The 16,602-nt window shown below is 48.1% G+C and overlaps 1 protein-coding gene across 1 annotated transcript in view; it reads right to left on the reverse strand.

Moving 5' to 3' along the window:
- Positions 1–7,421: 7,421 nt before the first annotated feature.
- The window catches only part of ADAL (adenosine deaminase like), a 65,776-nt gene continuing 56,595 nt past the window's right edge, over positions 7,422–16,602 (reverse strand). The window contains exon 10 of the mRNA XM_063926217.1: positions 7,422–8,516. Coding sequence (XP_063782287.1) covers positions 8,316–8,516 — 201 coding nt within the window. The 3' untranslated portion in view covers positions 7,422–8,315. The remainder of the gene's footprint in view (positions 8,517–16,602) is intronic.

Consider the following 16,602-nt stretch of genomic DNA (forward strand, 5'->3'; position numbering starts at 1 on the left):
TTCAATCCGCCACACTTTGGAGGGTGAAAACAAATAAAAAAATTTTAAACATGTTTTTTTTTGTGTTTTTTTTGGGGGGAATAGCAGATCTATTTATATTAGAAGGGATTAGGTACTTTTTTTTTTTTTTTGGAGGCACAAATATTATTTATATATTTTTTAAAATATTTTTTTTTTTTTTTTTTTTTTTTATGCTGGAACGGTGAAATCATAAAAAAAAATGGCGTGGGGTCCCCCCTCCAAAGCATAACCAGCCTCGGGCTCTTCGAGCTGGTCCTGGTTCTAAAAATGCGGGGGGAAAATTGACAGGGGATCCCCCGTATTTTTAAAACCAGCACCGGGCTCTGCGCCTGGTGCTGGTGCCAAAAATACGGGGGACAAAAAGAGTAGGGGTCCCCCGTATTTTTAACACCAGCATCGGGCTCCACTAGCTGGACAGATAATGCCACAGCCGGGGGTCACTTTTATGCCGTGCCCTGCGGCCGTGGCATTAAATATCCAACTAGTCACCCCTGGCCGGGGTACCCTGGGGGAGTGGGGACCCCTTCAATCAAGGGGTCCCCCCCCCCCAGCCACCCAAGGGCCAGGGGTGAAGCCCGAGGCTGTCCCCCCCCATCCAATGGGCTGCGGATGGGGGGGCTGATAGCCTTTTGTGATAATAAAAAGATATTGTTTTTTCCAGTAGTACTACAAGTCCCAGCAAGCCTCCCCCGCAAGCTGGTACTTGGAGAACCACAAGTACCAGCATGCGGGAGAAAAACGGGCCCGCTGGTACCTGTAGTACTACTGGGAAAAAAATACCCAAATAAAAACAGGACACACACACCGTCGACAGTAAAACTTTATTTCATACGTCGACACACACATACTTACCTATGTTCACACGCCGACATCGGTCCTCTTCTCCATGTAGAATCCACGGATACCTGAAAAGAAAAGATCAATATACTCACCTCAGCCATGGTCCAGAGATAAATCCACGTACTTGGCAAAAAAACAAACCGAACACCCGCTCCATGCCGGACTGAAAGGGGTCCCATGCTGACACATGGGACACCTTTCCACGAATGAGACCTGTCAGTGACAGCTGTCACAGAAAGGTCTCTAAGCCAATCAGGAAGCGCAACTTCGTTGCGCTCACCTGATTGGCTGTTCGCTGTCTGTACTGTGACAGCACATCGCAAAGCCGCTCCATTACTTTCAATGGTGGGAACTTAGCGGCTAGCGGTAAGGTCACCCGCCGGTCAGCGGCTGACCGGCGGGTGACCCCACCGCTACCCGCAAAGTTCCCACCATTGAAAGTAATGGAGCGGCTTTGCGATGTGCTGTCACAGTACAGACAGCGAACAGCCAATCAGGTGAGCGCCACGGAAGTAGCGCTTCCTGATTGGCTGAAGGGACGTCAGTGACAGGAGTCACGTGATGTCCCGGCATTCGGGAGAAAGGGGTCTGATGTGAAAACATTGGACCCCTTTCTAGTCCGGTATGGAGCGGGTTTTTGCGTGTTTTTTTTTTTAAACAAGTACGTGGATTTTACTCTCTGGGCGTGGATTTATCTCTGGACGCTGGAAGGTGAGTATAATTTTTTCACAGGTACCCTCGGATCGTCGGAGACCGTGGCAGTCGGCGTGTCAACATAGGTAAGTATGTGTGTGTCGGTAGTGTGTAATAAAGTTTTACTATCAAGGTGTGTGTGTCCTGTTTTTATTTGGGTATTTTTTTCCCAGTAGTACTACAGGTTCCAGCGGACCCGTTTTTCTCCCGCATGCTGGTACTTGTGGTTCTCCAAGTACCAGCTTGCGGGGGAGGCTTGCTGGGACTTGTAGTACTACTGGAAAAAACAATATCTTTTAATTTTCACAAAGGCTATCAGCCCCCCCATCCGCAGCCCATTGGATGGGGGGGGACAGCCTCGGGCTTCACCCCTGGCCCTTGGGTGGCTGGGGGGGGGGGACCCCTTGATTGAAGGGGTCCCCACTCCCCCAGGGTACCCCGGCCAGGGGTGACTAGTTGGATATTTAATGCCACGGCCGCAGGGCACGGCATAAAAGTGACCCCCGGCTGTGGCATTATCTGTCCAGCTAGTGGAGCCCGATGCTGGTGTTAAAAATACGGGGGACCCCTACTCTTTTTGTCCCCCGTATTTTTGGCACCAGCATCAGGCGCAGAGCCCGGTGCTGGTTTTAAAAATACGGGGGATCCCTGGCCAATTTTTCCCCTGCATTTTTAGAACCAGGACCAGCTCAAAGAGCCCGAGGCTGGTTATGCTTTGGGGGGGGACCCCACGCCATTTTTTTTCCGGGTTTTTCACGATTTTTCCCGTTTTTTAAAATCGCGGCAAAATCCGCCAAATCGGCCGATTTTCGCCCGCGACCCTGGCGAATCCGTTTTTCATTGAATATGGTGAATTCCGGAAGCCACCTTCCGGAATTCACCTGGCGAATTTGGTCGAATTTGAAAAACGGCGAAAATTGCCGCGAATTCGACCGCAATTGCATATACCCCATAGTGTCCCAAGGGTACAGACTGGAGTTTCAGGAGATGCCCCCCCGCCGCTTTTTCGTGTCGGCCTTGCCAGTTTCTCTTCCCGAAAGAGAAGTGGTAAAGGCTGCGATACAAAAGTTGTGTCAACAGAGGGTCGTTGTGCCGGTTCCCCCGTCCCAACGGGGGGAAGGGTTCTATTCGAGCCTCTTTGTCGTGCCGAAGCCGGACGGCTCGGTCAGACCGATTCTGAACCTAAAATACCTCAATCCATACTTGAAAATTTTCAAGTTCAAGATGGAGTCTCTTCGAGCTGTGATCTCCAGCCTCGAAGGGGGGGGGGGGGGGGGATTTTATGGCGTCAGTCGACATAAAGGATGCTTACTTGCACGTCCCGATATACCCTCCTCATCAAGCCTTCCTGAGGTTTGCAGTACAGGATGGTCATTACCAATTTCAGGCGTTGCCGTTTGGGCTTTCCACGGCCCCGAGGGTTTTCACCAAGGTAATGGCGGAAATGATGGTTCTCCTTCGCAAGCAAGGGGTCACAATTTTCCCGTACTTTGACGATCTCCTGATAAAGGTGAGGTCCAAGGAACAGTTGTTGAGAAATGTGGATCTCTCCCTGTCGGTTTTGCGACATCACGGTTGGATTCTAAATTTGCCAAAGTCTCAGGTGATCCTGGCCACTCAGCTATCCTTCCTGGGTATGGTCCTAGACATGGAACTACAGAGAGTATTTCTTCCGGAGGACATAGCTCTGGAAATCCAGACCATGGTCAGGGAGCTTCTGAGGCCGACAAGTGTGTCGATTCATCAATGCACTCGGGTACTAGGGAAGATGGTTGCAGCTTACGAAGCCATTCCATTTGGCAGGTTTCATGCCAGGGTGTTTCAGTGGGACCTGCCGGACAAATGGTCCGGGTCTCACCTGCACATGCACCGAAAAATAAGTCTATCTTCCAGGGCCAGGATCTCTCTCCTGTGGTGGCTGCAAGGCTCTCACCTTCTAGAGGGACGCCGTTTCGGAATCCAGGACTGGTTCCTGCTGACCACAGATGCAAGTCTCCGAGGCTGGGGCGCAGTCGCGCAGGGAAGAAGTTTCCAGGGAAAATGGTCAAGACAGGAATCTTCTCTCCACATAAATGTTCTCGAGTTAAGAGCCATTTACAACGGCCTCCTGCAAGCGAAGAACCTTCTTCAGGGTCTCCCTGTCCTGATCCAGTCGGACAACATAACTGCGGTGGCGTACGTAAACCGCCAAGGTGGAACAAGGAGCAGGGCCGCAATGGCGGAGGCCACAAGAATCCTTCGCTGGGCGGAACAGCACGTGAGCGCTCTATCAGCAGTCTTCCTCCCGGGCGTGGACAACTGGGAAGCAGAATTCCTCAGCAGACACTATCTCCATCCGGGAGAGTGGGCTCTTCATCAAGAGGTATTTGCAGAAGTGACAAGGCGTTGGGGAGTTCCTCTGATAGACATGATGGCGTTGCGCCTCAACTAGAAGTTTCCGAGGTATTGTTCCAGGTTAAGGGACCCCCAAGCCAGTGCAGTGGACGCCCTGGTAACTCCGTGGGTGTTTCAGTCGGTGTATGTGTTCCCTCCGCTTCCTCTCATTCCAAAGGTGCTGAGGATCGTAAGACAACAAAGGGTTCAGGCAATACTCGTTGTTCCAGATTGGCCACGGAGGGCCTGGTATCCGGATCTTCAGGAATTGCATGTAGAAGATCCTTGGCCGCTTCCTCTAAGAGAGGACCTGTTACTGCAGGGGCCCTGCGTATTTCAGGACTTACCGCGTCTGCCGGCGTGGAGTTTGAACGGCAAATCCTAGCTTGGAAGGGTATTCCTGGGGAGGTCATCCCCACTCTCCTTAAAGCTAGGAAGGAGGTTACGGCAAAACATTATCACCGTATTTGAAGGAAGTATGTGTCGTGGTGTGAAACCAAGGCAGCTCCTGCGGAGGAGTTTCATTTGGGTCGTTTCCTCCATTTTTTGCAGGCAGGTGTAGATGCAGGCCTGAAATTGGGTTCCATCAAAGTGCAGATTTCGGCTTTATCTATTTTCTTTCAAAAAGAATTGGCTGTCCTTCCTGAGGTTCAGACTTTCGTGCTGCATATCCATCCTCCGTTTGTGCCACCCGAGGCACCGTGGGATCTTGAAGCGGTGTTACAATTTCTTATGTCTCACTGGTTTGAACCTTTGCGTAAGGTTGAGTTGAAGTTTCTCACTTGGAAAGTGGTCATGCTTTTGGCTCTGGCGTCTGCCAGACGAGTGTCCGAGTTGGCGGCTTTGTCTCACAAGAGCCCATATTTGATCTTTCATTCTGATAGAGCGGAATTGAGGACTCGTCAACAATTTCTGCCGAAGGTGGTTTCTTCGTTTCGCATAAACCAACCTATTGTGGTACCTGTGGCTACGGATGCTGTGGCGGTCCCAAAATCTCTTGATGTTGTAAGAGCTTTGTAGATTTATGTCGCCAGAACGGCTCTTACTAGGAAGACAGAGGCTCTGTTTGTCCTGTACGCTTCCAACAAGATTGGAAATCCTGCTTCTAAGCAAACTATTGCACGCTGGATTTGTAATACGATTCAGCAAGCTCATTCTTCGACTGGGCTACCATTGCTGAAGTCAGTAAAGGCCCATTCTACCAGGAAGGTGGGCTCATCTTGGGCGGCTGCCCGAGGGGTCTCGGCACTTCAACTTTGCCGAGCAGCTACGTGGTCGGGTTCAAACACTTTTGCTAAATTCTACAAGTTTGATACCCTGGCTGATGAGGACCTCATGTTTGCTCAGTCGGTGCTGCAGATTCGTCCGCACTCTCCCGCCCGCTCTGGAGCTTTGGTATAGACCCCATTGTCCTTTTGGAGTCCCCAGCATCCTCTAGGACGTAAGAGAAAATAGGATTTTAATACCTACCGGTAAATCCTTTTCTCCTAGTCCGTAGAGGATGCTGGGTGCCCATCCCAGTGCGGACTGTTACTTGCAGTTGTATTGTTACTGGTTATTTTCGGTTACACGTGGGTTGTGTATCAGTTTTATTCAGCTAGTTGCTGTTGTTAGTCATACTGTTATCTGGTTTCATGCTACTCCAGTTGTACGGTATGTTTGTGGTGTGGGCTGGTATGTTTCTCGCCCTTAGTTTAACAAAAATCCTTTCCTCGAAATGTCCGTCTCTCCTGGGCACAGTTCCTATAACTGAGGTCTGGGGGAGGGGCATATGGGGAGGAGCCAGTTCACACCCAGTCAAAGTCTTTTTAGTGTGCCCAAGCTCCTGCGGATCCCGTCTATACCCCATGGTCCTTTTGGAGTCCCCAGCATCCTCTACGGACTAGGATAAAAGGATTTACCGGTAGGTATTAAAATTCTATTTTTTCTCCCTCGTAAAATAGCGTTGCGCCACCGTGCCCGCAGCGTGGCGAGCGCAGCGAGCCTGCAAGGGGCTCATTTGCACTCGCCACGCTGTCGGTATGCCGGTCGTCGGGCGCTGGTATGCTGGTCGCCGGGAGCCCAGTTGCCGGCATACCATACTACAACCATTTCAATATATCATTTTGATTTCAGCTCACTTGGGCTTCTCTTAATTCTCTGCGTAGACGCTTCGTTTTATTCTATAACAATTATTCCTGGATTGAGAGCAGAGAACAATCAGCTAATATTAGAACAAAGTGTTCAATCTAAACTTTAAAAAACAGAAATGTTCTCTGCATACTCAGTCTCCACAACACCGATCATTCCAGCCAGGTGCCTTGCTAGGAGTATACTATTCAGTTATACCTACTGTATATAGAAATGAAGTTATATACAAATGGAATAGTATAGGATAAATACTGATGTTTTACTTTTTTAATCAATTTGATTTTCAGGAAACTTTGTGAACGTTTCCTACGTGAGTCTGGTTATATTTGATTTCACTCATTTGATTCCTTTTTACTGTATTTTATATATTTTCTGTTTTTTACTAGGTTTTGTATTAATGCCATTAATAAATGAATATGTATTTCTTATATTGGGTTGCGGTTGTTAGGTCGACATGCATTAGGTTGACAAGCATTGGGTCGACCACTAAAGGTTGACACGCACTAGGTCGACAGGTTCATTAGGTTGACATGTGCAAGGTCAACAGGTCAAAAGGTCGACATGAATTTTTCACAATTTTTTTCATTTTTTGACCTTTTTCATACTTTACGATCCACGTGGACTACTAATAGGAACGGTAATCTGTGCCGAGTGCAGCGAGGCACCTTTCCCGAAGCATGGCGAGCGAAGCGAGCCATGTGAGGGTACGCGGTGCACTAATTGGGGTTCCCCGTCACTCTACGAAGAAAACAACGGCCAAAAAAGGTAAAGAAATGCCGAACTTTTGACCTGTCGACCTTGCACCTGTCGACCTAACGACCCTGTCGACCTAGTGCATGTCGACCTTTAGTGGTCGACCCAATGCATGTCGACCTAATGTGTGTCGAGCCAACGACCAATACCCCTTATATTATTGGGAAGCAATGGGTAATATAGAATCCGGCCTATAATGTAAAGGTTGTCACTTTTTTCTAAATAGTTCTCAATCATTTGACTCTAGCAATATATACTTTGGTATCATTCAAGTAAGGAACATAAACAGCTCCAAGAAGAGACAGACAAGATGTACATTAAAAGAATACTTATATTTTTATATTTGCAATAAAGTAATATTATAAAACAAACACTCATTTAGCTGTGTACAAGAATAAAATCTGTTTTGTGCATTCTATATATTATGCATATACGGGCCTGATTCAGAGCTGCACACACTGTCTATAGGTGTCCATACACCTAAAGATTTATCTTCCAATCTGGCTGGTTGGAACGAAAATCTGGTAATGCATGGGAGCAAATGACAGATGACCATTTCAAACGGTCAACTGTTATTTGCTCCCATCCATTACCAGATTTTTGTTCCAACCAGCTAGCTTGGAAGATACATTTTTAGGTGTATGAGCACCTGATGTCAGATGCAGTGGAGTAATTTCTTACGCATGCACCAAATCCACACTGCGCACATGCAGCAAAGTGAGTGACAGGTAGTCAGCATTTGGGGAAGGTAATGGGGTGGGTAAACCTAAGAAAATGCAGTAGTGCCAGGACTGTTTTCTGGGCATTATCTAGTCACTCACTGAAAATTAATTAGCTGGAGAGACCCTAGTGTCTTAGGAGAGCCGCTCTGTCTAAGACCACATACAGAGGTTCCCAAACTGTGTGCCGTGGCTCCCAGGGGTGCCTCGGGACACTTGCAGGGGTGCCCTGGGTTGGTGGTCCAGGACCAATTCAAATTATTCATGGTCAATAGAATAGGCAAAACCAGTGCTGGTGGCTGCCAGTCATAAAATATGTGGCCAAACAGAAGCAAATCTTGTCCCTCACCACACAACTGACCCTAAGGATGACATATAAACGCAATCTACTTAATGTAATATTTCTTTCTAAATTTCTCAGTAAGAAATTTTTGGCCTAGGGCTGCCGTGAAAAAATTCTGATATTCTAGGGCGCCGTGATTCAAAAAAGTTTGGAAACCACTGGCATAGGATGTGCCCAACGGTCAGACAGTGCGACCGATGTGCCCCCGATGTTTCTGCTTATGTACATGAGCAGCAGAGGGGAGACACCAGAAGTGGGCATCTCTGTGCACAAGAAAGCGGCTGAGTCATTAGCAAGTCCCCTGCAAATTAAATCACAGCTGTGCATGGAACTGCTTACCCCTCTGAATCAGGCCATATGTCAGCAGATGGAAGCAGCCTCTGCCTTGCAGCAGCTGAGGTTACTAACCAGTCAGTAAAATTACGAACTTCCAGGACTGGTTATCACTGTACATGTCTGCATACATCTGGCTTCAGCTGCAACCACTTCTCCTTCAAGTTGGATTTAATATTTTCAGGAGCAAAGATGTAGTCGATGGCCTGGCTAGAAAGATCCCATATTTGATGTGGAGTAAGGTCAAATGTCTTAGCAGCAATTTCATACTCCAGAGAAAGATCAGTAGCAAAGACGCCTTTATCATCAGTCTGCAAAGAAAGGGGAAAATGCTGCTAAAAGATAACAAACCTGTGTACAGGACAAGTGTGCAAATAAAAAAAAAAGGAAACTCTCAATGTATAAGGTTGGCGAATAAGGTCCTGTGACAAAGTAATGACATGAATAATTATAATAGAAAGCCAGCTCACTATGCTAATAGCATTCCAAGCAGACGCCTGCCCCTCCCCCACAAGCGCTTCTGACTGACGTTAACTGGTGGGAGGACAGAAGTGACAAGCATGCGGGACGGCTGTTTTGCATAATAGATGAGTTGATTTGCATGCTAAACTATTTGTGAGCTTAATAGGGTAAATGAGAAAGGGAGGTCAATTCTTTTAATGCAGGCTATATAAAAGCTGTACTAAATAATAAAAATTTACTCACCGGTAATTCTATTTCTCGTAGTCCGTAGTGGATGCTGGGTACTCCGTAAGGACCATGGGGAATAGACGGGCTCCGCAGGAGACTGGGCACTCTTTAAAGAAAGATTAGGTACTACATCTGGTGTGCACTGGCTCCTCCCTCTATGCCCCTCCTCCAAACCTCAGTTAGGGAAACTTTGCCCGGAAGAGCTGACATTACTAGGAAAGGATTTGGAATCCAGGGTAAGACTCATACCAGCCACACCAATCACACCGTACAACTTGTGATAACTATACCCAGTTAACAGTATGAACAACAGCTGAGCCTCATTCAACAGATGGCTCAGAACAATAACCCTATAGTTAAGCAATAACTATATACAAGTATTGCAGAAGTCCGCACTTGGGACGGGCTCCCAGCATCCACTACGGACTACGAGAAATAGAATTACCGGTGAGTAAATTCTTATTTTCTCTGACGTCCTAGTGGATGCTGGGTACTCCGTAATGACCATGGGGATTATACCAAAGCTCCCAAACGGGCGGGAGAGTGCGGATGACTCTGCAGCACCGAATGAGCAAACTCAAGGTCCTCCTCAGCCAGGGTATCAAACTTGTAGAATTTTGCAAACGTGTTTGATCCCGACCAGGTAGCAGCTCGGCAAAGTTGTAAAGCCGAGACCCCTCGGGCAGCCGCCCAAGAAGAGCCCACCTTCCTCGTGGAATGGGCTTTTACTGATTTAGGATGCGGCAGTCCAGCCGCAGAATGTGCAAGTTGAATCGTGCTACAGATCCAGTGAGCAATAGTCTGCTTAGAAGCAGGAGCACCCAGCTTGTTGGGTGCATGCAGGATAAACAGCGAGTCAGTTTTTCTGACTCTAGCCGTCCTGGAAACATAGATTTTCAGGGCCCGGACTACGTCCAGCAACTTGTAAGCCTCCAAGTCCCGAGTAGCCGCAGGCACCACAATAGGTTGGTTCAAATGAAACGCTGATACCACCTTAGGGAGAAATTGGGGACGAGTCCTCAATTCTGCCCTGTCCATATGGAAGATCAGATAGGGGCTTTTACATGACAAAGCCGCCAATTCTGACACCCGCCTAGCCGAAGCCAAGGCCAAAAGCATGACCACTTTCCACGTGAGATATTTCAACTCCACGGTCTGAAGTGGTTCAAACCAATGTGATTTTAGGAAATCCAACACTACGTTGAGATCCCAAGGTGCCACTGGAGGCACAAAAGGGGGCTGAATATGCAGCACTCCCTTAACAAACGTCTGAACTTCAGGCAGTGAAGCCAGTTCTTTTTGAAAGAAAATAGACAGGGCCGAAATCTGGACTTTTATGGATCCAATTTTAGGCCCATAGTCACTCCTGACTGTAGGAAGTGCAAAAATCGACCCAGCTGAAATTCCTCAGTTGGGGCCTTCATAGCCTCACACCAAGCAACATATTTTCGCCATATGCGGTGATAATGTTTTGCTGTCACATCCTTCCTAGCTTTTATCAGCGTAGGAATGACTTCAACCGGAATGCCCTTTTCCATAAGGATCCGGTGTTCAACCGCCATGCCGTCAAACGCAGCCGCGGTAAGTCTTGGAACAGACATGGGCCCCTGCTGTAGCAGGTCCTGTCGGAGCGGCAGAGGCCAAGGGTCCTCTGAGATCATTTCTTGTAGTTCCGGGTACCAAGTTCTTCTTGGCCAATCCGGAACGATGAGTATAGTTCTTACTCCTCTCTTTCTTATTATCCTCAGTACCTTTGGTATGAGAGGAAGAGGAGGGAACACATAAACCGACTGGTACACCCACGGTGTCACTAGAGCGTCCACAGCTATCGCCTGAGGGTCCCTTGACCTGGCGCAATATCTTTTTAGCTTTTTGTTGAGGCGGGACGCCATCATGTCCACCTGTGGCCTTTCCCAACGATTTACAATCAGCTGGAAGACTTCTGGATGAAGTCCCCACTCTCCCGGGTGGAGGTCGTGCCTGCTGAGGAAGTCTGCTTCCCAGTTGTCCACTCCCGGAATGAACACTGCTGACAGTGCTATCACGTGATTCTCCGCCCATCGGAGAATCCTTGTGGCTTCTGCCATTGCCATCCTGCTTCTTGTGCCGCCCTGTCGGTTTACATGGGCGACCGCCGTGATGTTGTCTGACTGAATCAGTACCGGCTGGTTTTGAATCAGGGGTTTTGCTTGACTTAGGGCATTGTAAATGGCCCTTAGTTCCAGAATATTAATGTGTAGGGAAGTCTCCTGACTCGACCATTGTCCTTAGAAGTTTCTTCCCTGAGTGACTGCCCCCCAACCTCAGAGGCTTGCATCCGTGGTCACCAGGACCCAGTCCTGAATGCCGAATCTGCGGCCCTCGAGAAGATGAGCACTCTGCAGCCACCACAGCAGAGACACCCTGGCCCTCGGGGACAGGGTGATCAACCGATGCATCTGAAGATGCGATCCGGACCACTTGTCTAACAGATCCCACTGAAAGATCCTTGCATGGAACCTGCCAAAGGGAATTGCTTCGTAAGAAGCTACCATCTTTCCCAGGACTCGCGTGCAGTGATGCACCGACACCTGGTTTGGTTTCAGGAGGTCTCTGACCAGAGATGACAACTCCTTGGCCTTCTCCTCCGGGAGAAACACCTTCTATTCTGTGTCCAGAATCATACCCAAGAACAGCAGACGCGTCGTAGGAACCAGCTGCGACTTTGGGATATTCAGAATCCAGCCGTGCTGTTGTAGCACTTCCTGAGATAGTGCTACTCCGACCAACAACTGCTCCTTGGACCTCGCCTTTGATCGTCCAAGTACGGGATAATTATAACTCCCTTCTTTCGAAGGAGTATCATCATTTCGGCCATTACCTTGGTAAATACCCTCGGTGCCGTGGACAGACCAAACGGCATTGTCTGGAATTGGTAATGGCAGTCCTGTACCACAAATCGGAGGTACTCCTGGTGAGGTGGGTAAATGGGGACATGTAGGTAAGCATCCTTGATGTCCAGTGATACCATATACTCCCCCTCTTCCAGGCTTGCAATAACCGCCCTGAGCGATTCCATTTTGAACTTGAACTTCCTTATATAAGTGTTCAAGGATTTCAAATTTAGAATGGGTCTCACCGAACCGTCTGGTTTCGGTACCACAAACATTGTGGAATAGTAACCCCCGTCCCTGTTGAAGGAGGGGAACTTTGATTATCACCTGCTGGAGGTACAGCTTGTGAATTGCCGCCAGTACTACCTCCATTTCCTTGGGAGTAGCTGGCAAGGCTGATTTGAGGAAACGGCGAGGGGGAGACGCCTCGAACTCCAGCTTGTATCCCTGAGATACCACTTGTAGAACCCAGAGATCCACCTGTGAGCGAACCCACTGGTCGCTGAAGTTCCGGAGACGGGCCCCCACTGCACCTGGCTCCACCTGTGGAGCCCCAGCGTCATGCGGTGGACTTAGTGGAAGCAGGGGAGGATTTTTGTTCCTGGGAACTGGCTGTCTGGTGCAGCTTTTTCCCTCTACCCCTGCCTCTGGGCAGAAAGGACGCGCCTCTGACCCTCTTGCCTTTTTGAGGCCGAAAGGACTGTACTTGATAATACGGTGCTTTCTTAGGCTGTGAGGGAACCCGAGGTAAAAAAGTCGACTTCCCAGCTGTTGCTGTGGATACGAGGTCCGAGAGACCGTCCCCAAACAATTCCTCACCCTTATAAGGCAAAACCTCCATGTGCCTTTTAGAATCAGCATCACCTGTCCACTGCCGAGTCCATAATACTCTCCTGGCAGAAATGGACATTGCATTAATTCTAGATGCCAGCCGGCAAATGTCCCTCTGTGCATCCCTCATATATAAGACTACGTCTTTAATATGCTCTATGGTTAGCAAAATAGTGTCCCTGTCAAGGGAATCAATGTTATCAGACAGGGAATCAGACCATGCTGCTGCAGCACTACACATCCATGCTGAAGCAACAGCAGGTCTCAGTATAGTACCTGAGTGTGTATACACAGACTTCAGGATAGCCTCCTTCTTTCTATCTGCAGGCTCCTTTAAGGCGGCCGTATCCTGAGACGGCAGTGCCACCTTCTTTGACAAGCGTGTGAGCGCCTTGTCCACCCTAGGGGATGTCTCCCAGCGTAACCTATCCGTTGGCAGGAAAGGGTACGCCATTAGTAAACGCTTAGAAATCACTAGTTTCTTATCTGGGGAACCCCACGCTTCTTCACACAATTCATTTAACTCATCAGATGGGGGAAAAGTCACTGGCTGCTTTTTCTCCCCAAACATAACACCCTTTTTTGTGGCAACCGGGTTAATGTCAGAAATGTGCAACACATTTTTCATTGCCGTAATCATGCATCGGATGGCCCTTGTGGATTGTACATTTGTCTCATCCTCGTCGACACTGGAGTCAGACTCCGTGTCGACATCTGTGTCTGCCATCTGAGGTAGCGGGCGTTTTTGAGCCCCTGATGGCCTCTGAGATGCCTGGGCAGGCGCGGGCTGAGATGCCGGCTGTCCCAAAGCTGCGTCATAGAACCTTTTATGCAAGGAGTTGACACTGTCGGTTAATACCTTCCACATATCCATCCACTCTGGTGTTGGCCCCGCAGGGGGCGACATCACACTTATCGGCACCTGCTCCGCCTCCACGTAAGCGTCCTCATCAAACATGTCGACACAGCCGTACCGACACACCGCACACACACACAGGGAATGCTCTGACTGAGGACAGGACCCCACAAAGTCCTTTGGGGAGACACAGAGAGAGTATGCCAGCACACACCAGAGCGCTATATAACAGAGGGATTTACACTATACACAAAGTGAATTTTCCCCCAATAGCTGCTTATATCACAATTTTGCGCCTAAATTTATGTGCCCCCCCTCTCTTTTTTACCCTTTCCGTAGTGAATACTGCAGGGGAGAGCCTGGGGAGCGTCCTTCCAGCGGAGCTGTGAAGAGAAAATGGCGCTGGCTGTGCTGAGGAAGATAGCCCCGCCCCTTCAGCGGCGGGCTTCTCCCGCTTTTTTAATAATAATTATGGCGGGGGATTAGGCACATATACAGTTTAGAACTGTATTATGTGCATTTTGCCACTTAAGGTATACTAATTGCAGCCCAGGGCGCGCCCCCCCCCCCCCCCCAGCGCCCTGCACCCACCAGTGACCGGAGCGTGTGGTGTGCTGTGGGAGCAATGGCGCACAGCTGCAGTGCTGTGCGCTACCTTATTGAAGACCGGAGTCTTCAGCCGCCAATTTTCTCCGGAATCTTCCGTCTTCTGGCTCTGCAAGGGGGACGGCGGCGCGGCTCCGGGAACGGACGATCGAGGTCGTGCCCTGTGTTCGATCCCTCTGGAGCTAATGGTGTCCAGTAGCCTTAGAAGCACAAGCTAGCTGCAAGCAGGTAGGTTTGCTTCTCTCCCCTAAGTCCCTCGTAGCAGTGAGTCTGTTGCCAGCAGATCTCACTGAAAATAAAAAACCTAACAAATACTTTCTTTTTAGTGTACTCAGGAGAGCCCACTAAGTGCATCCAGCTCTGGCCGGGCACAGATTCTAACTGGAGGAGGGGGGGCATAGAGGGAGGAGCCAGTGCACACCAGATGTAGTACCTAATCTTTCTTTAAAGAGTGCCCAGTCTCCTGCGGAGCCCGTCTATTCCCCATGGTCCTTACGGAGTACCCAGCATCCACTAGGACGTCAGAGAAAACAGAAAAACTGACCTGTCCTATCCCCCCAAAAAAGGATTTGATTTTATTATAAAACATAATTTCTTAGTTATATAAGAAAAAAATGCAATCAACATCACTATGCAAGGGGCCTTAGAGATACAAAGACCGGAATGCATTGTGAGTGGGAGTTGGTGAAAATGTAATTACCTATATAAGAGGATTTAATTAGCGGCAAGTTTCAATTGGAACAGCATATGCAAGTGTAACACGGGTTCATGGACATAGAAAGCATCACCGGGCTTGGGCACTTGTGGGGGAGTGGCCTAATGTAAGGAGGTGTGGCCATGCCTCTATACGGAGAAAAGAACAGTATAAAATATTTTTTGCGGCCTTGCAAGCTCCACAGGGTGGTGCTATCGTTCACCTCAGCCAGGAGCAAATGAAGTGGGGGTGGGGCATCTCTTTGCAACCACCGCAGCGTGTTCTAGGATGACAGTTAAGGGGGAGGAGAAGGTGTCAGACCCGGACCCCCGCTGGCCCCTCCATCAGGCCTGGGACTGGGTAATTAGTACTTGCCACTCCCCCCTCTCTATGCCATTGCATGGGTTATCCTGAAGACAAACCTCACCACAGCAGCGTTCTAACTTGCCAATGTCAATGGTTCTTAGTTAATTTATAGGCAGCGTTCTCACACATATTATTATAGAAAACGGCTGCCTCCACTATGGGGTGTAGTATGATATGTTGACAGTCGTAATTTCAATGTTGGCCATGTCGACATTCATCATGTAGACAGTTATAAAATGTTGACATATTGTTCCTGGTGCAATAATAAAGATCAAAATTGCGCAAACTTGCTGGATGCAGCCTGTGGTGCAGAAAAACGGAGCCTTCACCAAAAACTCAGAATAGCACAAATGTAATTCCAAATCCTGCCACACAATGGCGCCACCAACAATTAATAGGGATATAATAAAGTTTTCTTACACATTAAAAATGTTTTCCAATACAGCAAGTACTTAAATTTCCTTGATACTGAAACTCAAGAAAAATGAGGACATAGTGCAATACTGCTTTAAGAAATACTCTTATTTATTAGAGAGCCGCACTCACATCTTATGTAAATCAAGTAGGCATATCACACCATATAGGTGTAGTAATGATCTTGAACTCACCAGAGGTTTTCCCTTTGTCACTATAACTTGAAGAGAAGTGGAATAATAGTGCAAGATTGTTTTGAAAGGATAAAACAATTTAATACAATCACACTCACATAAAAAGTATATAAACAGCATATATCACCAATAGGACCACAACCAGGATCATCAGCAGCAGGAAGATTAATTTTTCCACATCCCGATTAACGAGGTCTGATGTCCGGTGTGATGGTGTCCCTTGCTTAAACACGTTTTCGGACCAAGTAGTCCTTCCTATTAATTGTTGGTGGCGCCATTGTGTGGCAGGTTTTGGAATTACATATTGTTCCTGGTGGCCTAGTGGTGACTTACCTGCTCCCAATGGCTGCAGTAGCGTCTTCTGGGTCCCAACATCATGTGACTGACTGCCAGGTCAGATCTCCAATTCTACAGCATGCCAGTATTTCTCCCCTATCCACAACTCTAATCCCTACCTCACAACCTAACCCTAACTTCCCCCTAGTGCTTCACCCTAATCCTTTCCGCCCGCAGCCTAACCCTAATGTCAACATTCTGACAATGTCAACTTTATACCTGTCAACATTCTGAAATGGTTTACACGTTGCCCGTATTATGAATTTCGACACGGTCGTTGTCGATCTGCTGATTACATTGCTGATTATGTATAGGCAACAGGTGCACTGTAATAGAAATTAAAACGTTTCCAAAAGCTACAACAGTAAGTCATGCAAAATGCAGTTGCCTACTATGTGACATTTCCTTCACTAAACATATATTTCAGTATATAGATTCATGTATAGGATCCATTGGTTTATTTTTTTGAATAATTGGGGAATATGACAAAGTAAAATGTGAGCTAGTCTCCTACATGATCAAATACATATTAGGATC

This window comes from Pseudophryne corroboree, chromosome 6 (assembly GCF_028390025.1).
Source record: "Pseudophryne corroboree isolate aPseCor3 chromosome 6, aPseCor3.hap2, whole genome shotgun sequence".
Classification (NCBI taxonomy): Eukaryota; Metazoa; Chordata; class Amphibia; order Anura; family Myobatrachidae; genus Pseudophryne; species Pseudophryne corroboree.